The following is a 23,648-nucleotide window of genomic DNA, read 5'->3' as shown; positions in this document are numbered from 1 at the left end:
GCCGAGCCTCCCCTCTGCCAAGCCGAGCCCCCCCTCTGCCGAGCCAAGCCGAGCCCCCCCCTGCCGAGCCGAGCCTCCCCTCTGCCAAGCCGAGCCCCCCCTCTGCCGAGCCAAGCCGAGCCCCCCCTGCCGAGCCGAGCCTCCCCTCTGCCAAGCCGAGCCCCCCCTCTGCCGAGCCAAGCCGAGCCCCCCCCGCCGAGCCGAGCCTCCCCTCTGCCAAGCCGAGCCCCCCCTCTGCCGAGCCAAGCCGAGCCCCCCCCTGCCGAGCCGAGCCTCCCCTCTGCCAAGCCGAGCCCCCCCTCTGCCGAGCCAAGCCGAGCCCCCCCTCTGCCGAGCCGAGCCCCCCCTGCCGAGCCGAGCCCCCACTCTGCCAAGCCGAGCCCCCCCTGCCGAGCCGAGCCTCCCCTCTGCCAAGCCGAGCCCCCCCTCTGCCGAGCCAAGCCGAGCCCCCCCTCTGCCATGCCGAGCTGAGCCCCCCCTCTGCCGAGCCGAGCTGAGCCCCCCCCTCTGCCAAGCCGAGCCCCCCCTCTGCCGAGCCGAGCCCCCCCCCGCCAAGCCGAGCCGAGCCCCCCCCCGCCAAGCCAAGCTGAGCGCCCCCCTCTGCCAAGCTGAGCGCCCCCCTCTGCCAAGAGCTGAGCCCCCCCTCTGCCAAGCTGAGCCCCCCCTCTGCCAAGCTGAGCCGGCCCAGAACGTTCCAGCCCTACAGCCCCTTTTTGAATCCGGCCCTGGGGAAGGCGCACTAAAGGGCTATCCCAGAGCCCGCACAGTCTAGGCCTGGCCCCTCTGCCAGCTGCCCTGCGCCCTCCTGTGACAGTCACATCCCTAGTGGGAGGCAGAGTTTCAATCCTCGGGGGGGGGGGGATAGCAATTTTCGGTCTTTGGAGGGGGATAGTTTTGGTGCGGGGGGGGAACTAGTTTCGCTGTTGGGGGGGAAACGAGTTTCGGTCCTCGGGGGGGGAACAAGTTTCGGTGATTGGAAAGGGATATTAAGTTTCTGTCCTTGGGGGGGGGGGGGATGGGGGGGGGGGGTAGTGAGTTTCAGTGATGGGGGGGGGGTAGTGAGTTTCAGTCCTCGGGGGGAGGATAATGAGTTTCAGTGATCGGGGGAGGAGGGGTGTGACGGCGCGTTGGGGTCCCCCGCCTCCTGCACCCCCGTATGGCACGGACAGACTCCCCCAGCCGGTAGAACAGAGGGAGTTTATTGCCTCTCCAGGGTACAGCACAGCACAGATGTCACCAGGTTCCAGGGCAGGCCTAGGATGCCTCAGCCCCCCTTGATATGGGGTGGGGGGGTCCGGCTTCTAAACCCCCCAGCCTGTTGCTGAGGCTGCTTCCTCCATTCTCCCAGACAGAAAACTGACTCACTCTCCTCCAGCCCTGCCCCCCAGCCAGGGGCGGCATCCCCCTTCCTTTGTTCCTCCCCATGGGGGGTAGCTGGTCAGACAGGTTTGGAGCCCCCTTTGCATAATGACCAGACAGCAGAGGTCGTCACAGCCCTAGCAAGTTACCCCCACTACGTCACAGGGGGAAATGAGTTTTGGTGCTTGGGGGTGTGTGGCGTAGTGGGGGGCTGTCTGCTCTGTAACCCGGTGCCCCCCTGCGCTGTGCTGTGTGATCCCCACTGACTCACCTGCATGTGAATTAGCCCAGACGCCTCATCCCAGCCTGGGCAGGTAACAAGGCGCTTCCCAGGGGAGAGACAAAGGGAGGGAGATGGGGACGGACACCTGGCTGGGGGCAGGGCCTGGGAGCGGGGCCGTTTTTGGCTGGGAAGACATGACGAGAGGAGACTAAGAGGAGTGCTGGGAGTTCAGGGGGCGATGCACCCCACCCCCAAGGGGTCTGAGGCTGCCTGGCCCTGACTCCTGTAGCCACATCACGTCTGTGCTGTGCTGTATCCCGGAGAAGCGATAAACCCCTCTATTCTACTTGCTGCTAGAGAGGTGCAGGATCGGGGGGTCCCAGATGCGCCATCACAGCGCAATAACGAGTTTCGGTGATTCGGGGCGATAACGAGTTTCGGTGCGCGGGGGATAATGAGTCCTCACTGGGCGTAGTGCCGGCACTTGCCCGCTTTGGGCAGAGCTGGGCGCAGAAAGCAGGTTTCCTGCGTGCCGGAGGGCACCTTGCCCGGCAGCCTTTCGGCAGGCTCATGCTACACTAGGTGCCTGTGCTGTATCTGCAGTGTGGCCTGTGACGCTCTCCGGCGCCTGTTCGTGCTCCTGCGCGGCGGCTGCACCCTGCTGCTCAAGGTCACCGCGCTGTTTACCCGGCGGGGCTGTTCCCACTCGAGCACTGAGCCCCTCCCGCCTCGCAGGCTCCTCGCTGTCACGCTGCAGCCGGAGCCCAAAGGTCTCCAACAGCCCCACGAGCCCGTCGCTGGCTCAGGCGGCCAGGCGCTGGTACCTGCGTGCAGTGCAGCTGCTCCCCCGTGCTCCAGTCCCGGGTCGGGGCCCTGCAGGCGACCCCCAGAAAGGCTTGGTTACATGTGCCTGCAGTGTTTGGCCCCTGGCCATTAGCATGAGTGGCCTTCTGTCGACAAAACCATGCCTGCGTCCTTCCACGAGGCATGCCACCTTGGGCCATAGCGCTCTGTTGAGGGAAGGCGCCATTGCCTGCGAACGGTGCCTCTTCAAAAGAGAGCGTCCAGACTGCCTTTCCAAAAGGCGCCTTGCTTTGTCGACAGCGCTGGCTGCAGGCTAGACGCTCTCTTTCGACAGCGGCCTTGTGGGCAGTATCTGTCGACCGAGCCTCTGTGGAAAAAGGCGGGCAGTCTAGACGTACCCTAACGTCCCTGCCCAGAGCAGGAGCTCCGAGCACATCCCGCCCCGGCCCCCGACGGAGGCGCCGGGGAATGGAGCAGGGCAGCCCCAGCAGCACGGCGCCGGGAGAGCTCTCGTCCCAAAGGCCTCGGTCCTGCTTCCCAAACAGGAGCAGCTCCCAGGGCCTCGCAGCGAAAGTGGGTCCCTGTGGCTGCTGCTGCTGCAGAGCAGAGCATGATGCTCCCTCGGGACAGTTCCCAGAGCCCGCTCCCGGGGAGGGGCCGCTTCTCCCCCTGAGCTCTCCAGCTGCCCCGAGTGGGAAGGACAGGGGACCCTCTCCCGCTATTCCGATGCCTCCTGCGTCACATCTCTCACTGCAGCCCGAGGGCTCATGCCAGGCCTGCACAGGGCCCCACCTCCTCCATGCCCGGTCGGATCGCTCCCTGCACCCAAGCGTGCTGTGCCTTGGGGCTGCCGGCAGGGAAGGGGCTTGCCGAGGCTGAGCGGGGTGGCCTGTGGGCGTGGAAATGAGTGAGCACGGCGTGTGGTGCGCCAGGGGCTCACCGCAGCACTGCAGGTGCTTCACCTGCGAGATCACGTAGCCCCGCCCGTGCCCCCCCTTGCCACGCCCCCGGTTCCCAGGACCCCTCGCTGTGCACCCCCCCGCTGCTGGCACCCCCGCTCCCAGGGTCCTGTGGGCTGTTCTCCCCCCGCCCCAAGGCAGGGGGGCCAAGCCCATGCGTCAGACACAGAACAGCCCGGGCTTTTAAAACGCGCCTTTGGGTGTGTTAGCGGCTCAGGAGAGGTGGCGCATGTCTCCATGGCCGGGGCCTCGGCGCATCCCCGCTGGACCAGGGGTTTGCTGTGATGGGGGGATGCCAGCCTGGGAGCCGGGTAGGGAGCAGTCGCTCTGACTGGGTGGGCACATGCTGCTCTGTCTGAAGGGGGCTCTGTCCCGGGGCAGGCTGCACGGGGCCCGCTCGCTCACGTTCTGCAGCCGGGAGCTTGCTGGGCCAGACGCCTGCCCACGGGCCATTGCACCCCTTGCTGCCCAGCACGGTGCCGGGTCTCGCTGCTCCAGGCCGGCTCTGCGGAGCCGAGGAGCCCTGGCTCTGCCGCCCGGCGGGGAGGGGGGAGCAGGGAGCTCTGGGACTGGGAGGCGCGGCCCTGTGCAGTAATTACCGATGGCTTAGCCAGCCTCCGGGGAACCTGGGCCGGGCCCTGGCCCCAGCAGGAGAGAAGCGCAGGGGTCAGGGGCCTCGCGGGAAGCCCTTTGGTGCTTGATGCTGGTCAGCGCTGGGCCGGACGTCCCCGGTGACTGTGCTTGGGTTGGAGCGTGGGCTATTTTGAGCAGCTGGCTCAGGTCTCCTGGAGCCCAGGAGCTGGGTGTGTGGGCCGTGCTGCCCGGGTGTTGACAAGCAGTTACTGTGCAGTACTCCTGTGGGGCAGCCAGGCGTTGTCAGCCCTGCTGTTACCATGGCCCGGCGCCCTGGGCAGCTCTCTGCTCTGCAGCCCAATTCCCGGGGGGGAGGGGAACTGGCAGAAATAGGGGCCAGCCTGGGGCTGTCTCGCCCCTATAGAACGGGCCGTGGCTTGGCGCTGGTGCTCTCCCACTGGGAGGCGCGTCGGGGCCCCCTGCACCCTTGTCCTCAGCAAGCTGTGACTCCGCCAGCCCGTGGAGCAGGGAGGGTGCATTGCTTCTCGGAGACACAGCCCGGTTCCATGTGGCCAGCGGAGTGCGGGGCCGGCAGCCTCAGACCCCTCGGGCAGGGTCCACAGGCCCCCGAGCCCCCAGCACTCGATTTAGTCCCTTCCCCTCATGTGTGCCCAGCCCAGACTGGCCCTTCTCCAAACCACAGACCACTCCTCCCCCAGGCAGCCCCCCCTTGTCAAACCCCTTCCCCTGGCCATTGTCTGCCTGCTGGGGCTCAGGGACGACCCCCCGGGCAGTGCTACAGCCAGAGGCCAGTAGGGGTCACCCCCAGCACACACAGCACCAGCGACTGCCCGACAGAGTGCAGCCAGGGCCACCCGCGTAGACAGCCCCCCCAGGGCTGGATCGGCCAGGGTCTGGAGTGAGGAGGGGCTTGAGAAGGGAAGTGGCACCCTTGGGCACAGGTGTGAGAGGAAGCCAGAGGTGCCTGCGGCAGGAGCAGTCTGGGGCCAGGGCTGCCATTCATGGGGGCTGGGTGGCCATAGCTCCCCTCCCAAGTCTGACCCCCTGCATTTCAGACCTGAGGGCTGCTTAAAGCTGCAGGCCCTGGCTCCAGAGGCAGCTCTTCAGTGCAGCAGAGTGAGCTGCTTGCAGCTTTGCCTTTGGGCCGGGCGGTTGGTTATGAAAGAGGAAGGCTGGTGACTCAGAGTGACATTCCAGGCCCTGAAGGACCCTCATCAAAACACTGCTGGGCACTCCACTTAAAGGGGGGAGTAGGAATGAGGGTTGCGCTGCAGGAATCCACATTGGGGTCACTGTGTTAAACTTGCAAATGTTCTTGACAAAGGGGTGAGCAGGAACTAAGGCAAAGCGGCCTGCAAAGAGCGACAAAGGGATTCACTAAACGGGGGGAGTGGGCAGCACAAAGGCAGATGGAGAGCAGTGTTGAGAAGTGCAAAGCAGTGCACTGGGAAGTACAGCCCTAGCGGCAGACGTACAATAGCTCTTCCCACTCCAGAGGAGACCTTGGGATCCTTGCCGAGAGCACCTGCAAACACCTGCTCCGTGTGCCGTGGCCGTCTAAAAGCGACACCATAGTGGGAGTCATTAGGAAAGGAATAGATAAGACAAAGTACTCTGTAAAGCCACGAGCTTCAGCGGGAGCCCAGTTAGCTAGGACTATAAGAGAGTTTAAAGAGAAGCTGGATAATTTCCTGGAGGTTAGGTCCATAAAAGGCTATTAGCCAGGGGATAGAAATGGTGTCCTTGGCCTCTGTTTGTCAGAGGCTGGAGAGGGATGGCAGGAGACAAATCGCTTGATCATTGTCTTCGGTCCACCCTCTCTGGGGCACCTGGTGCTGGCCACTGTGGGCAGGCAGGATACTGGGCTAGATGGATCTTTGGTCTGACCCAGTACGGCTGTTCTGATGTTCTTAGAAAAAAACAACCAGTGGTCTGGTAGCACTTTATAGACCAACAAAACGTGTCGACGGGATCGTGAGCGTTCGTAGACAGAGGCTGCTCTGCCTCGCATGGAGCAGCCTCTGTCCACAGCAAGCCTGGGCCTGCCGTGGACTGAGGCTGCCAGGGACGAGCTTGCTGCGGGAGGCGGAGCAGCCTCTGTCCACGGGGAGCTCGGACCCCCCACGGACAGAGGCTGCTGTTGTGAAGTAGCCTCTGCCCCCAGTGGGCCGATGGGATGCGGAGCAACCTCTGTCCGTGGTGAACCTAGGCCCACCGAGGACAGACGCTGCTTCACGGCAGCCTCCCCAATAGAGGCAGCAGTGTGGGGTGGGGCCAGGCAGCAGCGCAAAGCCAGCTCCCTCAGCACTGGCTCCTGCTTCTCCCCCCGGGGAAATGTGTGTAGTTAACTAGATTCACCGATAGGCCGAGGCTCATTGGTTAATTGTCTAGCGACTACTCATTCACATCCCTATTTCCAGAGCCTTGGGAGCCCCGGACACAGACGATGCGTGTGGAGGGAAGGTGGAGGGGGTCAGTTCCCCCGCTTTCCCATTTAGTGCTCGGCTTGTACTGAGCATGCCCAGTAACACTGTTGACGCCTCTGTCCTCAGTCCGCCCCCTCCCCCCCCGATCACAGCATGCACAGATCGTCCCCTCACCCCCAAATCTGAAATGGCGCCCTGCCAGCAGCCCCAGAGCCAGGCTTGGAAGCAACTTACTGCCCATGAGGGCTGGGGGCTCCGGCGGATCCTGGGCAGCGGGCGGGGGTGGAAGGATGGTGCAGATGGGCCCTGATGAGGCGTGGTGGTACCTTGACGTGGCATTGCCCGGGGGGCTGAGGGCAGGGTCGCTGGTGCCGCTTGCTGTGCCCCTGGGTATTCGCCCCATCAGCGTCCCTGCCGGTGCCAGGAACCGCGTCCTCCGCTGCCTGTCAGAGACGCTCGGGCGCTTCTAGAGCCGAGCCGAGCGCTGGCACCGCTTCCCGCTGGGGTGCAAAGTTAACCGGTTAACCGGGATCCTGCAGGCGGGAGGCCGCTCCAGCCATGGGCTGCTCTGGCCAGGCTGGGCCTCCTGCACCGCTAGTTAACTGGTTACCCATAAGCCTCCCCCGGTAGCCAGTTAACCCTTTCCATGCCTCCTCCAGCCCGTGCAGCCGAGCTCATGGCCAGGGCTCTGGTGGCCTGCCGTGGCGAGAGCGGCGTGGGGCTTAGGCAGCGTGATCCCCTCCCAGTTACCCAGGCAGGCATTTACCTGGCCCGCTCTCAAAGACGCTCAGCATGAAGGGAGTGGGGGTCCCCCTGTGATTGGCGGGCGGGGCCCTCTCAGGTGTTCCCTTCGGATCCCCACCCCATGGCTGTGTCTCACCCTGTTTTGCAGACATTCAGGAGTTCTACACGCTGAGCTTGCGTTCCGCACACCTGCCCCATGAGACCCCGGAGCCAGCCCCCCGCACGGCGAGGAGCCAGGGTGATGGAGGCGGGCTGGGCTCCCCCGATAGCCCTGGCGCTCCCCCGCGTGCTCTGGAGGTAAGAAGGTTGCCTTTCCCTCTCTATGCTGTGCTGCTGAAAACCCGACACGTCCCACCTGCCCTCCCCAGGCCCATAGATATGAGACTGGTGGTGGGAAAAGGGGATCCCTGAGCAAACTAGCACGTCTGTAACTGTGCAGCCAAGGTGTGTCCCGCCCAGGCAGACAGACAAGCTGTTCCCAGCGCAGGCCCGGGGGAGCTGATCACACAGATCTGGAACCATCTTCCTCCCCAGGACAGCTGAGCGATGTGACTAGCATCTGTCGTGCGCTGGCTTGCAGCCTGGGACGGCGGGCGTTCACTGCCCAGGCTCCGGCCAGCCTGAAGAGGTGACTTTTATCCCGATGGGAGAAAGTTCCTTTGTGTCCAGGGAGTGCAGCTGAGGCCACAGGCCTCCTGTGGGTGCAGAAAACAAGCTTCAGGACGTGCTTGTGGGCCTGGCCACTGGAGAAGGGCACTGAGGCCAGGGGCTCGACTCTGGGCTCACTGAGACACGAGCCTCGGGAGCAGAGGGCAGCTGTGCCGTGGCCCGGGCGTGGCGCTCTGCACGGGTCTGATTTCGGAAGGGCTGCTGGCCACGGGCCCGGTATGCTGCATCGCTGCGTCCAGCCTGGGGGCCCCAAGGGGCGCCTGGAGGCCAGGGTGCTGTTCCCCAGCATCTTTGTGGAACGCAGCCTCCTGGCCGTGTCACTCTGTGACGGTCCGGGCCGTGTCTGGGCACAGCTTAGGGCGTCCGCTCAGGGCGAATTGCTCAAATCCGGGGCTCCTTACAGTCCCCCTGACTGGCGACCTCTCCAAACAGGCCACAAACCAGTCTCACAGAGCGCTTCAGCAGCCTGCCTGAAGCCTCCCGAGCAAAACCCCTCCGACACCCCAGCAATATCCGTGCCCCAGATGGCCCCGGGCCTATACACAGGTGGGGGGTCCTAGCACCCAATCCCACCTACCCCGAACAAGTTCTGTCCGGTTCCAAGAAACCAGCCACAGATCCCTGGTCAATTTACCCTCTGGACCTTACCCACAAATCACGCTGGGCCAATCCTTTAGAATCTATATCTAAAGGTTTATTATTACAAGAAAGAAAAGCCTGAGAGTAAGGTTATTAAAGTACAGTACGTTACATGCACCGAATCTCCCAGTTCTCGATGCAGGCTCTAGCAGAGATGTTGCAGCTGCTGGTTAAAAGTCCTTATTGCACATCCTACGATCAGGATGGGTTCACAGGTCTTCCGGGCTCTTCAATCCCTGCAGTGCTGCCTCTGGGATGAAGTGCTGAGCTGAGAACAAAATGGCATCGACCACATGGCCTCTTTATACTCCTTCCTGGCCTCTTCTAGTATGTAGCAGGTCACCTGGTCCTCAGCCTCTCTGTGTTCCCTGCTGGCTGCTCTCAGGACAGCCCCCATTCTTTGGGTGTGTCTTTGGCCCATTGAGAACCATTGTCCCACAGGTAATTAGCATGTCCACAGGCTCCACAGGCTCGGCCCTGCCCAATGCTTAACCACATGCAGGGAAATCTTCAGTTTCCACACAGATTACAGATCTACACACACAGACATTATATACTCACATAAACAGTGTACACAGGATCAGAAAACAACAAGCTCCCATTCAATACCCCACATGGCTCCCTTTCATACAGATTTCTGGAGCCAGCACCCCCACCTAGGGGTGCAGCAGCGATCTGGCTGCTTCCCTCCAATTCGGTAATGTGACACACTCGCAGTCGCTGCCAGGAGCGCCTGGCTTCAGTACGGACCCAATGCCACCCTCAGCTGACCAACCATGGGGGCAAAGCTTCTGCCCCAGGGGACTTGCACCAGTGATGCTTCCCTGCCCATCAGCCTGTCTCCCGTCGGGCTCCAGTTCAGCTGCTTCCTAGGAGCTGGTCTTGGCCAAGCCCTGGGCCGTGGTGGCAGTGGAGTGGTCGTGTGTGGCAAGCGACAGACCCACCCGTCTCACGTGGATATGCTGCCAGCTGAGCCCCGTTCCCTGCGACTAGGATGGGAGAGCTGCCCTGTTGGGATGCCAGGGTCTAGCTGTCAGCAGTGGAGCTCCCTGGGCCGAGGGTCCGTCTGCGCTGCGGGACACAGCCGAGCGAAGCTCTGCAGCTTCAGCCACATCAATTGCGGAGCTGAAGTCCACGTAGCTTCCCCGGCTTTTGGCTCCAACCCCACTGCAGGAAGTCAGAGCGGGGGAGGGAGCACTCTCCCTTCGACTTCCCGCACTCCTCGTGGAAGCAGGGTTCCCGGCACCGACCGCAGCACCCCTCACTTCGAATGAGCTGTCTTAACTGGACTTAAGTCGACAGCGGCAGGCTGATCTGCTCTGGCACGTGGACGTACCTCAGTGTTGGAAGGGAAGGGGCAGCTTCAGGGACTTCCTTTAATGAGTTGTTTGTTGGCTGGTGAGTGGGGTAGCAGGGGCCCCCATGTGTTTGGACTCCCCCCCCCCCCCCCGCCCTGAATTCTCTCCCATCCTGCTCTGCTTCCAGTTTTCCAAAAACTTGAACTCTCTCCTGCAGCGCAGGCTTTGTGCCCCCAGAACTACGGGGGAGGGGTTCTGTGAAGAAAAGGTTAAGTGCAGGCAAACCAACCGGGCCGGGTTTGGTGCCCATGTGACGGGCCGGGCCGGTCTGGGCACAGCTGAGGGCGTCCGCTCAGGGCGAATTGCTCAAATCCGGGGTTCTCTCTAGCCCCCAGACTGGAGACCTCTCCAAACCAGCCACAAACCAGTCCCACCGAGCACTTCAGCTGCCTGCCTGAAACCTCCTGAGTAAAACCCCTCCGACACCCCAGCAATCCGTGCCCCAGATGGCCCCGGGCCTCGTACACCGATGAGGGGTCTTAGAACCCAACCCCACCTACCCCGAACAAGTTCTGTCCGGTCCCAAGAAACCAGCCACAGATCCCTGGTCAATTTACCCTCTGGACCTTACCCACAAATCACGCTGGGCCAATCCTTTAGACTCTAACATCTAAAGGTTTATTATTACGAGAAAGAAAAGCACGAGAGTGAGGTTGCTAAACTATCATACATTACATGCACCGAATCTCCCAGTTCTCGATGCAGGCTCTAGCAGAGCTGTTATAGCTGCTGGCTTAAAAGTCTTTGGTGAACATCCTAGGATCAGGATGGGTCCACAGTCCTTTCTGCCTCTTCGATCCCTGCATTGCTGCCTCTGGGATGAAGTGCTGAGCTGAGTACCAAGATGGAGTCAGCCACATGGCCTCTTTATCCCTCCTTCCTGCTCTCTTCTTGGCTGCAGCGGGTCAGCTGGCCAGCGGCCTATCCCTGTGTCCCTGCTGGCAGCCCTCAGGTGTCAGTCCCCATTCTTGAGGTGTGTCCTTGGCCCATTGAGGGCCATTGTTCCAGAGAGCCCTGCTCATTAGCATGTCCATAGGCCGGGCTCTGCCCATTGCTCAACCACAGACAGAGAAACATTCAGCACTCGGACAAGTCCACGCTCATAACTTCACCCACAGACATTCTACAATCACATGAGCAGCACATAGAGAATCAGCAGACAGTGGGCTTCTATTGGACACCTCACATGCCCCCCTTTGTGCCACTTTTGGGGCCAACACCCCCGGGGGTGCAGCAGTGACCCGGCTGCTTCCCTCAAATTCCGTAAGGTGACAGCCCGGCCTAGCCAGAGTCCTGCGATCTCCCTCCTTCCTATGGGGCACTGCTGGGCACTGTTCCTGGGGGCAGCTTCCTGCCGTGGGCCCGGTTCAGAGCGTGGCCACCAGGGCTCAGAACAAGCTCCGCCCCCTCGTGCCAGGCTTGCCGGCCACAGGCCCGTGCCTTCTCCTGGGGAGACAGATGTTGCTCCTGCCCGTTCCGTGGCCCCCCAGTGGGACCGCCCCAGGGAAGCCGGTCCCTCCCCCCGCTCCCCAGGGCCGCTCTCTTGTCCTGTCCCTCGCTGCGTATGCGCACAGCGCCGGCCGCGGGCTTGCCTAGGTCCTAGAGAGCGGGAATCCAGCGGTGCTTGGCGCGGTCGGGCAGGGGCCCGCCGTGTGAGACCGGCCAGGCTGCCCCCTCCCACTGGCTAGGTTTGGGGGTGGCTGGCGCAGCCAGTCAGCTGCCTTTCTGCACTCGATAGCAGCCCCATTAGCTTCCCCCGGCCTGCAGGCTCCAGCATCACCCTTGCGCTGCGCCAGGGACCGTGGGTCTCTCCCGCGGGGCAGACGGGCTGTGCTCCACGCCTCCTTTCCCCCAGAGCAGCACCGGTGCTGGAGTGAGCTGTACAGCCCGGCCGGTGGCCAGCACAGCAGCCCCAGAGCGGGAGGCCGAGCTGCTCAGGGAGCCGGCGGGTCTCACTGCTGCGGGCCATGGAGGAGATCCTGGGCGAGTCTTCGGCAATGGGAGCATCACTGAATTTGGGGGACTGTCCCCCAGGGGCAGGCATCAGTCTCTGGCCCTCCCTTGGGTGAGCCATGGCCCCCTCTCAAGGCCGATGACTCTGCCTCGTGCCCTCAGTAACCTGGCCCCTGGGGCACTGGCAGTGGGCAGAGCCGCAGAACCCGGGTCCCGGTAGCATCTCTCACTGAGCCCCGTAGTGCCGGGCTGCGGCGCTGGACGCTCTGCGATGCTCCCGAGTCGCACAACCGCTCAGACGCTGCCTCTGCCAAAGCTGCAAGCTGCTACTCTCAATCTCTAGCTGGGCACTGCTCGGTCCGTCCAGCAGGGGGCAGTGTGCATGCACTGCTGTGCCGTAGTGGGGGGCTGTCTGCTCTGTGACCCGGTGCCCCCCTGCGCTGGGCTGTGTGATCCCCACTGACTCGCCCGCATGTGGATTGGCCCAGACACCGGATAACGAGGCTCTTTCCCCAGGGGGGAGACAAAGGGAGGGAGGGGAGATGGACACCTGGCTAGGGGCAGGTCTGGGAGCATAAGAGCATAAGAACGGCCGTACTGGGTCAGACCAAAGGTCCATCTAGCCCAGTATCCTGTCTACCGACAGTGGCCAGCACCAGGTGCCCCAGAGAGGGTGGACCGAAGACAATGATCAAGCGATTTGTCTCCTGCCATCCCTCTCCTGCCTCTGACAAACAGAGGCCAAGGACACCATTTTATCCCCTGGCTAATAGCCTTTTATGGACCTAACCTCCAGGAATTTATCCGCTTCTCTTTAAACTCTATTACAGTCCTAGCCTTCACAGCCTCCTCTGGCAAGGAGTTCCACAGGTTGACTACACGCTGTGTGAAGAACTTTCTTTTATTAGTTTTAAACCTGCTACCCATTAATTTCATTTGGTGTCCTCTAGTTCTTCTATTATGGGAACTAATAAATAACTTTTCTTTATTCACCCTCTCCACACCACTCACGATTTTATATACCTCTATCCTATCCCCCCTCAGTCTCCTGTTTTCTAAACTGAAAGTCCCAGTCGCTTTAACCTCTCCTCATATGGGACCCGTTCCAAACCCCTAATCATTTTAGTTGCCCTTTTCTGAACCCTTTCCAAGGCCAAAATCTCTTTTTTGAGGTGAGGAGACCACATCTGTACACAGTATTCAAGATGTGGGCGTACCATAGTTTTATACAGGGGCAGTAAGATATTCTGGGTCTTATTTTCTATCCCTTTCCTAATAATTCCTAACATCCTATTTGCCTTTTTGACCGCCGCTGTACACTGTGTGCAGAGCGGGGAGCGAGGAGTCTGGGGCTGGAACCAGGAAGGGAACAGACTAAGGAGAGGCTGGAGTCTAGGGGCCAGGGACCCATCTCAAGGGGGCTGAGGCTGCCTGGCCCTGACTCCTGTAGACACATCATGTCTGTGCTGGGCTGTACCCTGGAGAAGCAATAAACCCCCGCGGAGTCTGTTCTTGCTGCTGCATGATCGGGGGACCCTGACGCATCGTGTCTCACACACACACCAGGCCTGAGAGCAGAAGAGGGCCTCACAATTCACTTCCCGTCTGATAGGCTGTGTGCCTGCAGGGGGTGCAATAGTCTCGGCAGCAGCAGCGGGGAGGAGGGGGCATGTTCCCCTTTGGGCCGTGGGGATTAACGGGGCCCCATGCCTGGGTCCTCTCCACCAGCCACTTGGCCGAGCTGTGGTCCCGTCCGCCCGCGTGGGTCCCTGAGCCGAGAGGTGCGCTGGCCCCTCACCGCGGGCCCTGGGCTCCTCCCAGCCGGCTTTCGGGCTGCCCCGCGTTCTCCTTCGCTGCCTTGGCGCCATCTCGTCCACGTCTGTGTTTAATTGCAGGGCGCTCCTCCGGCTCCTGGGCAGGGACTGGCTGCAGGGGCCCTGGGAAGCCGCAGGCTGGTGAGAGTGACTGAGAGCAGGTTGGAGTCGCCAGCCAGCGTTTGCAGCCTGGTGGTCCGTGCCCACGGCACCCTCCCCAAGGTGAGTCTCCGGGGGAGCGTCTGGCCTTCGATGGCACAGGGGGACTGGTGTCACCGGGGGGCTGGAGGCCTGCTAGAGTGGAGGTCGCGAAACGCACCGTGTAGCGGGCTCTGAGAACAGGGAAGCCGGCACTGCAAGGTGAGGCCCTTGGGCTAGTCAGGACTGTGCCCGCCAGAGCAGAGCCACCGTGCAGGCGGGTGTCAGCTCCAGTTCTCCGCTTGCCAGGGCTGCACCCAGAGCCCTTCCCAGCAGGCCACTGCTGGTTCTGCTTTTCCTGGGCACAGGGGCTGCGTAGCTGGTCTGCTCTTCTGTGCTGCTCACCTTCCCTCCTGACCACGGGGCAGCACCGCTGGCTCCCGTCCGCAGCCCTGAGGGCACCAGGGGAAGACGGGAGTGAGGGGGACCCTGAGAGGGGACTCCGCTGTGTTTACACGCTCTGCCCCGGAAGTGAGGCTGACTCCAGATTCCTTCTGGGGAAGCTAAGACTTCTGACTCTGTTGTGTGGCTCAGCCGAGCCCACACCCCCCAGGACCCTGCGGACTCTGGGGGTCTGCCCGTGAGCGGGCAGCGTGAGCTCAGAGCGCCTGAGCGAAAGGGCTGGGCGACACTTCCAGTCCCGCCCTTTTGCCAGCGGCTGTCCTCCAGGCTGAGCGCGACCCGTTGGCCCAGTCCGGCGGCTTGGAGGCTGAGAGCGGGGAAGAGGCAGGCACAAGAGAGGCAGCAGATGCTTTTCTTGTGCCCGGGCGGCACCAATCCTGGGCTGTTTTCAAAGCTCCGCCCTTCCCGCGGAGAAAGAGGCTGAAAATCGCACTCGGGGAGGTGGCTCTCCGGCTCTCCCCGGACTGGAGAACCCAGGCAGTGCAGTCGGCCCCTGGCCCCGGCTCGGTTTCTGCTTTACTGTGGGGGCCCAGCCCAGCCCTCTCCACGGTGCTTCGGCAGGAGCGTGCATGCGTGCCAGCTGGGTGGGACTCACAGAGCATAGTGCCGGCAGCGCTCTGGCCGGGGCTGGGATGTGGGGGGGAGCGGCTGCGAGGCCGGCAGCCCCTCAGGACGGGAATGCGGGTCCTTCTGTTTGCACAGCCCCTCGACGCTGCGCAGGAACAGCCCCTCGGCCGGGAAAGGGCGGCGAGTCGGCTCAGCCCCTGCGCGGGACGAGGTCTGGCAATGCTCCGCTCTCCTCCCCAGCCTGCCACGCCGTCCGCACTGCCCGACCCCCCCGCGTTCCGGGTCCCCTCCCCTTCTGGGCCGTGTGTGGGGAGAGGCCCATGGCTCCGGCAGGGGTGGGGGGCTTGGTGAAGGAGCCCGCAGAGAGAGCGGCTGCTCTCGCCGGATCTTCCCGCAGCTGCCTGGCCCATGGTGTTCTCCATCGCCTTAGAACGCCAGGGAGACGCAGGCCCGCGGCGGGCAGGGTCCTGGCAGCCCTACGCCCAGGGAGCTGCCGCCTGCAGCGCTGCTGGGCCTCTGGGTGAAGGGCGAGCTCTGAGGTGGCACAGCTGGGTCTGTAACCGTACCGGACTCAAACCGGTGTAACAGAATGACACGGATGCCCGAAGGAGGATTTACCAGACTTTTATTAATCAGCGCTGATGGTCGTCCCCTCGAGCTTTACAGCAAAAAATAGCGAGGAGCGACCCCGTGCCGCTCTGTGCATAGCCTTTTATCGGATACATGAATAACAGATTGATTGGCTTTTACATTTCATTGGTTAAAGCACAGCAATACATTATTTCTAACGTTCACGATTGGCATTCCAGTAGTTGGGGAGGGGTACTCTTATCTTATGCCTATGTGCGGTTTTACTTTCTCATAGCTATGTTGCTGATTTCTGCCTGCTTGTGCCTGTCACAAGTTAGAAAATGTGAAATACAGCTTCATTCTTGCTCACAGGCTAGTGGGCCCCTAACTGCTGTTAGGCTAGTTCCTTATCTTTTTCAGGAAGGGGCAAATTCCACTACATTCCCCCATCAAGAGCCTTACTTGTCAGGCTCTTCTTCATCCTTTAAGGGCAGTCTGGTATAGAGTGCCATTATGTGAGGTCTTGTTTGTTGGGATACAATTTGGGACACCATTCGCCGTACGCATGCAATGAACAAAGGAATAAGGCAGGGTAATATGCAGACTAAAATTCCTATAAACACTAGCCATCCGAGTATGGCCTTGACCCACCCCATAGTTGGTAGCCAAGAGGTAAGCCTGGAGGTGTCAAGGCCTGTCCATGTTTGGACTGGCACGTGGGCTAAGTTTTGCATTTTTTGTGTGATTTCCGCTATTGCATTTTGTGTATCCCCAATTTCAAGGCAGCAATTAGATAAGTTGAATTTTTTACATAGCCCTCCTTCATTGGCTAACAGATAGTCCAGACCTAAGCGGTTCTGGTAAATTGCGTTTTTAAACGTAGTTTGTTGTTTTGCCAATAAATTTAAAGCTTGAGCAGTTTCATTGGTTATGAGTTCAACAACTGCTTGTAAGCGGATAATTTGGTTAAGCATATAAATAGGGGTGCGGTATCCATAACTGCCATCCTGTGCCCAGGATGCTGGATCGTAGTATTGGATTATATGCTCGGGGGGCCATTCATTGTCTTTCCAAGTTCCTATTTTTATTTTCCATTTTTCTCTAGTGTATACGCGTTGGCCGAGTTGTTGGCCAATCTCTAGGGGCATGAGGAAGAATGCAGGACGAATGGTCCCGAGGTAACATGTTCCCCACCAATGAGGTGGTAGTTGAGAATATGCTATGGTACCACATATCCAGTATAATCCATTGGGAGCTCGGCCTTGCGGTGGATAAGTACCGTTGTCCCAGAATGCCTGCATTTGAGGCGGCAGCATGGCCCATGGGTTGTTAGGAAAAGTGGTATTGTTTGCACTCCAGCTGGAAATTGTGCTGCCATTGTGAATGCGGATAGCTAAGTAGTTTGCGTCTCCAATATGATGGGTGTGGTTGGGCGCCTGAGGTACTTGAATACAATTGTTTCCCACTAAGTTAGTGTGTAATGTCCACCATACGGCATCTGTATGGGGTGGATACTGCATTTGGTCATAACTGATATTGTATGTGCTATCCCATTCCTCTGCAACCCATGGCCATTGATCTCCTATGTTAGTGCCTCCACAGACAAAACAATTGCTTATATTTAATGATACCTCCACCTGTTCTGCTAATTCTATAAATAAATTCTTCGTACTTTTAGGGATGTCATCCCATGGACTCTTGTTTACTTCCTCCCAAAATTCAGTGAAATGTTTATGCTGCGTACCTATAATTGTTTCTTCTACTTTTTCGATCCATAACAGGGTTCCGGGGTCTACTCCTGGACTGTCTATTCGAAGGCCGAACTGTCGGTTAAAGTATGGCCAATTGCGGGGTCTTTGATAGTAAAATTGAGTGGAGTACAGGTTTTTGTTTGGCAATTTAATTGTGTGACCCCGGGTCGAAGATCGGCTGTTTGACCTGGCTGTTGCCAGGTTCCCCAGGCGACGCACGACCAGTAACTTAGGAAGAAATCGGCTACACTATTACAGTCTCTATTGAACCCTTGGTATCCCATGTATTTAGGGGAATGCATGTAGTATCGTTCCCAGCTTAAGGTACTGCATGGGATTATAGATGTGTGCATAGCTGAACATGCGTCAAATAAGAGAGATATTGGCCCCGTTGCTGGCACTGGAGTAATTGCTAAAACATTTCCCGATGACCCTCCGACCTTTAGTTTGACAATTGTTCTGGTGGCCGGTGGCTGAGGGTCAAAACAGGTTTTGCCATCACAGATAGAATATTGGGTTGAGTTATAGGTACATTGTGTAATTTTTTTGTACATTTATAGGGTTTTGTATAAAACAAAGTTTGCTGCACTCGAGTGCCGTGTCTGGTGGTTTGGATACAAGGGGTACAGCTAGGGGAATCTATGGGTTGGGTGCTTACAACTTTAAGGGGCAGAAATATCAGGGGTATCATTGTCATCATCAGAGGAAACATATAGGTCACTCTCCTCACTGGACCCGTCGTGTAAGTTTGAACATCTCTCGCAGGGGACATTGTTAGGTTGTGAATTGTTTTGCGAGGCCATGGCACTGCAGAACTCAGTGTCCTTTGAGAGATCTGGGTCGTAATTAATTTCTTCATCCTCTGTTGAGACATGATAAGCCTGGTATTGGTTATTAACGATCCTAATTAAGTACCGCGGTTTGTGCTTCTTATTCCGCCTACGAGTTTGCAATAACTTTCGTAGAAAAAGGAATTGGGGAATTTCTCCTACTATACACTGCTTAATTTTGTAGGAGTAATGACCACAATTTTGGATGCCTTAAATCACCAGAGTCCACCGCCTTTGTGCAGTGGGGGCAATTATAAAGTTTATATAGGCATTTACTGCATTGTTGTCAATTATCCAATCTTCCTGGTCCATGTGGTGTTAGGTGGCCCGTACGGGGAGAGGCTATTTCAGGTAGACCTCGGTAGGGGCTTGATGTCTTGAAATCTTCTCCCGTGCGTTGAGCACCCACTCCCGGTGGGGTGCAACAGGGGGTAGTTTTGACTAATCTTGAGCCATGCGCTGGGCACCTAGTCCTGGTTAGGTGCGGCAGGGCTTTTGCTGATCTTGAGTTTCAAAGGTCCTACTGCTCTAGCTTTCCAGGTCCCTGCTTTGACCCTGCTGTAGTGGACCCAAGCTTTGATACCATGACATTTTAGAGCGGTAGGTGTGACCAAAAGAACTTGTCTAGGCCCTTCCCATTTCACTGTTAGAGGGTCAGGTTTCCACCGTTTAACCCATACCCAGTCTCCAGGCTCAAACTCATGCACTGGTTCCATTACCACAAAGGGCACAGTCTGTTGCAACTGCCTCCTGAGTCGGTGCAAGAGCTTTGCCCAAACCTCTATGCTGGGGGGTATGGGGTATGGGGTATGGGGTATGGGTTGACCTGACGGTTCTCTTAACAGTTCTCGCGTTATAGGGGAGGGCCTTCCATACATTAGTTCAAATGGGGTCAAACCAGTGGTACCTTTGGGGGTGTTCCTGATCTTGTACAATGCATATGGCAGAGCCATAACCCAATTTAGCTGTGCCTCATCCATAATTTTGATTAGAGTGGCCTTGAGGGTCCTGTTGGCCCTCTCCACTTTTCCCGAAGACTGTGGCCTCCATGCAGCGTGTAATTTCCACTGTATGCCTAGCCCTTGTGCTACCTTGTGGACTGCTTGGTTAACAAATGCCCCCCCATTGTCTGAGTTTATTTGTATGGGTAGCCCATGTGTGGGAAGGTGATGATTAAGGAGGTATTTAACAACCCCATTAGATCCTTCTGATTTAGTAGGAAAAGCTTCAATCCACCCTGTGAGGGTACAAATCACTACTAAGAGATATCTATAGGGTCCACACCTAGTCATGTCTGTATAGTCTATTTGCAGGATGTCCATGGGTCCCACTCCTACTGCAACCTGTCCTGGTGCCCCGATCCTTCCTGTCCTGGGATTGACCTTCACACAGTGGATGCACCGCCTGGCTACTGTTCTGGTTGCATTAGCCAGATATGGGGCATAGACAACCTTCCTAAAAGTCTGGTACATGGCCTCTGCTCCCATATGGGTTCCTTCATGTAGAGCTTGCACCATGGGTAAGAGTTCATGGGTTGGCACTACACTTCGGCCATCAGGCAGTGTCCATATCCCCTCTTGATTTTCTTGTGCCCCAATAGCTGTAGCCATATTGCGGTCTTCTAGACTGTGGGCTTGTGGGGAGATTTTCATATTAGTAGGGTCTACCGTCAGTGAGCAGTTTATGATAGGGGCACGGGCCGCTTGTTTTGCGGCGACATCTGCTTTTCGGTTTCCCTCGGCTTCAAAGGTTGATCCTTTCTGGTGTCCTTTGCAGTGCATTACCACCAATTCCTTTGGCTTTAAGACAGATTTCAGTAAGGCCTGTATTTCTCCTTGATATTTAATAGGTTTTCCTCGAGAGTCTATCATTCCCTTTTCTTTATACAACCCTGCATGTGAATGTACGGTGAGGTACCCGTATTTAGAATCAGTCCAAAAGCTCAGTCTTTTTCCTTCTGCCAATTCACATGCTCGGGTAATGGCTATTATTTCAGCTAACTGAGCTGATGTTCCGCAGGGCAGTGGTTGGGCCTCTACCGTATCATGCTGATTGACAATTGCATACCCTGCTTTTCGTTCCCCTTCTTCCACAAAGGAACTGCCGTCAGTAAACCATTCATAGTCTGCATTTTTCAAAGGAACTTCTTTGAGATCGGGCCTGGCAGCCCATGTATACTGCAGCAAGGTGGTACAGTCATGGCATACTGGGCGAGGGTCCATGTGGGGCTCCGGCAGCAGAGTAGCTGGGTTTAATCCGACCACTGCCTCCAGGTCCACATCTGGATCTTCTAACAGCAGAAGCTGGTATTTTGTGAGTCTTGCACTGGTCATCCATTTAAGGCTGGTATCTCTCAGGAGGGTCTTGATTCCATGTGTGGTATAGATGGTAGTCCTGGCTCCATACGTGAGTTTCTTTGCATCTTGCAGGAGTGTGGCAGCTGCCACTAAGCATCTTAGACAGCTTGGAAGTCCTCTAGCAACAGCATCCAGTCTTTTGGAGAGATATCCGCAGGGGCGTGAGTACGGTCCCACTTTCTGAGTTAGAACTCTTTTCGCTTGACTTGCATGTTCTATCACATAGAGTTGGAATGGCTTGGCCATATCTGGGAGACCTAGGGCCGGTCCTTTGGTTAACATATTTTGCAGCTCAAAAAATGCAGCCTTCCTTTCTTCCGTCCACTGCACCTGCCCTTCCTTAATATCTTTAACTGCCTCATATAGCGGTTGTGCGATGCTGGAGTAGCCTGGTATCCATAGTCTGCAGTAGCCTGTCATGCCTAAATAGGTCCTCAATCCTTTTTCTCTCGTTGGAGGGGCTAACTGGCAAATGGCCGCTACTCTATCACCGGATAGTCTTCTACACCCGTCTGCGATGACAAATCCTAGGTAAGTTACTTCCCGCTTGACCAGTTGTGCCTTTGCCCTTGATACCTTATACCCACATTGAGCTAGGTGTTGGAGAGCTGTCCGCGTGAAGGCCGTGCAGTCTGCTTGTGTTCTGGCGCACAGGAGGATGTCATTGTGACGTAGTGGGGGTACTTGCTGGGACAGGGCCCTGGGCCCCCTGTTGGGGAACCTCCTCGAGTTCCGGGCCACCAGCCCCTCGCTTGCTCTGGCTACGGGTGGTGACCAGCGTCCTGTGGGGTCCGTCTGGCCACTCCTCTAGGTCACTCCCCATTAGCACGTCGGTGGGCAAGTGCGGGTGCACCCCCACTTCCTTGGGACCCTCCTTGGCCTCCCATTTCAGATGCACTCTGGCTACGGGTACCTTAAAGGGGGTGCTCCCTATGCCCCTCAGTGTCAGCTGAGTGTCGGGTAGCATACGGTCTGGGGCCACTATGTCGGGCCGGGCCAGCGTCACCTCCGCCCCCGTGTCCCAGAAACCCGTCACCTTCCTGCCATCCACCTCCAGGGGTACGAGGCACTCCCTCCGTAGGGGCCGCCCCGCCCCCACCCGGTGCATGGATAAATCTGTCTCCCGAGGGTCAGACCTCCCAGGGGAGGTGCACTGAGCATCCTTCCCCTCTCCCCGAGCGGAGGTTTGCCGGCCAGCCCCTGCCTCTGGGGCAGCCGGCCCTTCCTCCCGCCCCAGCCAGTTAACCCTGGAAAGTCCCAGGTCCTGGGACCTGTTCTTGCGCCTGGTGCATTGAGCTCTCTTGTGGCCTCGTTGCCCACAGCGATGGCAAGTTAGGTTCTGTGGGCGACGGGTCGGCTCTGCCCGGGCCCTGGCTGGTTTTCTGGGGTATCGATGACTGGTCCTGGTCCCTGGGGCTCGCCTCGGAGGTGTCTCTCTCCGTTGCTCCGCCGAGAACCGGTCTCTGCGCGATTCTCTTTCTCTCCGGGACTCCCGTTCACACCTGGACCGGCTCTCCATGAACTCATCCACCAGTCTCCCGGCCTCCTGGGGATTCTCTGGTCTCCGGTCCTTGAGCCACAGCCTCAGTTTGGGTGGGCACGCTTCATAGAGCTGCTCCATCATGACCAGCTTGAGCAGCTCCTCTGTGGTCTGGGCTCCGACTCCAGACACCCACTTGTGGCAGTATTGCGCCAGGCGGGAGGCCAGGTCCACATAGGTCTCCCATGGCCCTTTCTGTACCCCCCGGAACTTCTTCCTGTACATCTCGGGGGTCAGCCCGAACTTGTGCAGCAGGGCCTCCTTGACTCGGTTGTAATCCCCTGGCTGTAGGTCCTCCAGCTGACTGAGCACTCCGGCCGCCTCCTGGTTCAGTGCGGGGACGAGCTCCTGCAGCCAGTCAGCTGGGGGGACCCGCTGCAGTCCACAGGCCCTCTCAAAGGAGCTGAGGAACCCGTCTATGTCGCCCACGTCCTTCAATTGGGCCACCGTGAGCCTCTCCAAGCGCCTGGCAGCCCCGGGACCCTGGGGCCCATCCACTCTTGGCGCAGCCGGGGCCCCGCAGGTTCTCCACTCTGCCATGGCCAGCTCATGCTGTCGCTGCCTCTCTCGATCCTGGCGGTCCCTCTCTCGGTCTTGGCGCTCCTTCTCTCGATCCAGTACTTCCAATTCCTTCATCCGCAGCTGGATCTCCAGCCGCCGCAGCTCCGCTGGGCTGGCCCCTGCCCTAGATGGGCTTGCAGGCCTCCCGGGAGACGCTGTCTCATCTCTCCGTTGGGTTCCAGCGCTCCTCCCCCTCTCTGAGACTGACACACTCTCAGGGGGGATCTGGCTGCTTCCCCTGGGGACAAGATCCTGGCCCTGTGGCTGGTCATTCTCTTCCAGCTGGGCAATCAGCTGGGCCTTGGTTGCTTTCCGCACAGGCAAGCCCCTCTCTCTGCACAGCCCCACCAGCTCTGCCTTCAAGAGTCGGGCGTAGGCCATCGGCCCGCTGGGCCCCTCGGTGCAGACTCACCAGTCTAGTGCTGCAGCGCCCCACGATTCCCAGGAACCGCTCCGCTCTGTCTCCAGCACGCCTTGCTCCAGGGCTCTTGCTTCTACAGCGCCTTGTCGCTTGCCGCTGGAAGCTTCATCCACGAGGTGCAGTGCATCCCACTTCTGACACCAGTGTAACGGCACGATGGCGTTCCCCCGTCTCCTGCACCCCGAAATGGCACAAACAGACTGCACCAGCCGGTAGAATAGAGGAAGTTTATTGCCTCTCCAGGATACAGCACAGCACAGATGTAATCTGGTCACAGAGCTGGCCTAGGATGCCTCAGGCCCCCTTGAGATGGGGGAGACTGGGCCCCTAAACTCCAGTCCCTTTCCCTAGGCTGTCTCCTCCATGCTTCCAGCCAACAACTCACTAACCCTCTTCCAGCCCTGCCCCCCAGCCAGGGCAGCCTCCACCTTCCTTTGTTCCTCTCCATGGGGGGTGTCTGGTTCAACAAGTTTGGCATCACCTTTGCATAGTGAGGTTTTCCCTGCTGGGTCTTGCTCCAGACAGCAGGGGTCACCACAGCCCAGCAAGTACCCCCACTACGTCACAGCATGTCTGGAACCCTCCCCGAGCGGCGTGAGGCCCTGTGCGCATGTCTGGGACCCCCCCCCCGAGCGGCGTGAGGCCCTGTGTGCATGTCTGGGACCCCCCTCCCCCCGAGCGGCGTGAGGCCCTGTGCGCATGTCTGGGACCCCCCCCCGAGCGGCGTGAGGCCCTGTGCGCATGTCTGGGACCCCCCCCCCGAGCGGCGTGAGGCCCTGTGTGCATGTCTGGGACCCCCCCCCCGAGCGGCGTGAGGCCCTGTGCGCATGTCTGGGACCCCCCCCCCCGAGCGGCGTGAGGCCCTGTGTGCATGTCTGGGACCCCCCCCCGAGCGGCGTGAGGCCCTGT

The 23,648-nt window shown here is 59.1% G+C and overlaps 1 protein-coding gene across 3 annotated transcripts in view; it reads left to right on the top strand.

The window, feature by feature from the left end:
• Positions 1 to 23,648, top strand: part of DLG3 (discs large MAGUK scaffold protein 3) — a 183,511-nt gene that overhangs the window by 12,820 nt on the left and 147,043 nt on the right. For all 3 annotated transcript variants that reach the window (XM_089781780.1, XM_089781778.1, XM_075917662.2), the window contains exons 3-4: positions 7,258 to 7,406; positions 13,624 to 13,764. In XM_089781780.1, coding sequence (XP_089637906.1) covers positions 7,258 to 7,406; positions 13,624 to 13,764 — 290 coding nt within the window. The remainder of the gene's footprint in view (positions 1 to 7,257; positions 7,407 to 13,623; positions 13,765 to 23,648) is intronic.

The sequence above is a fragment of the Pelodiscus sinensis genome, chromosome 13, assembly GCF_052426305.1.
Source record: "Pelodiscus sinensis isolate ZL-2025 chromosome 13, ASM5242630v1, whole genome shotgun sequence".
Classification (NCBI taxonomy): domain Eukaryota; kingdom Metazoa; phylum Chordata; order Testudines; family Trionychidae; genus Pelodiscus; species Pelodiscus sinensis.
Note: the sequence above shows the minus strand (reverse complement) of the source record. Positions and strands in the feature narration are given on the sequence as shown.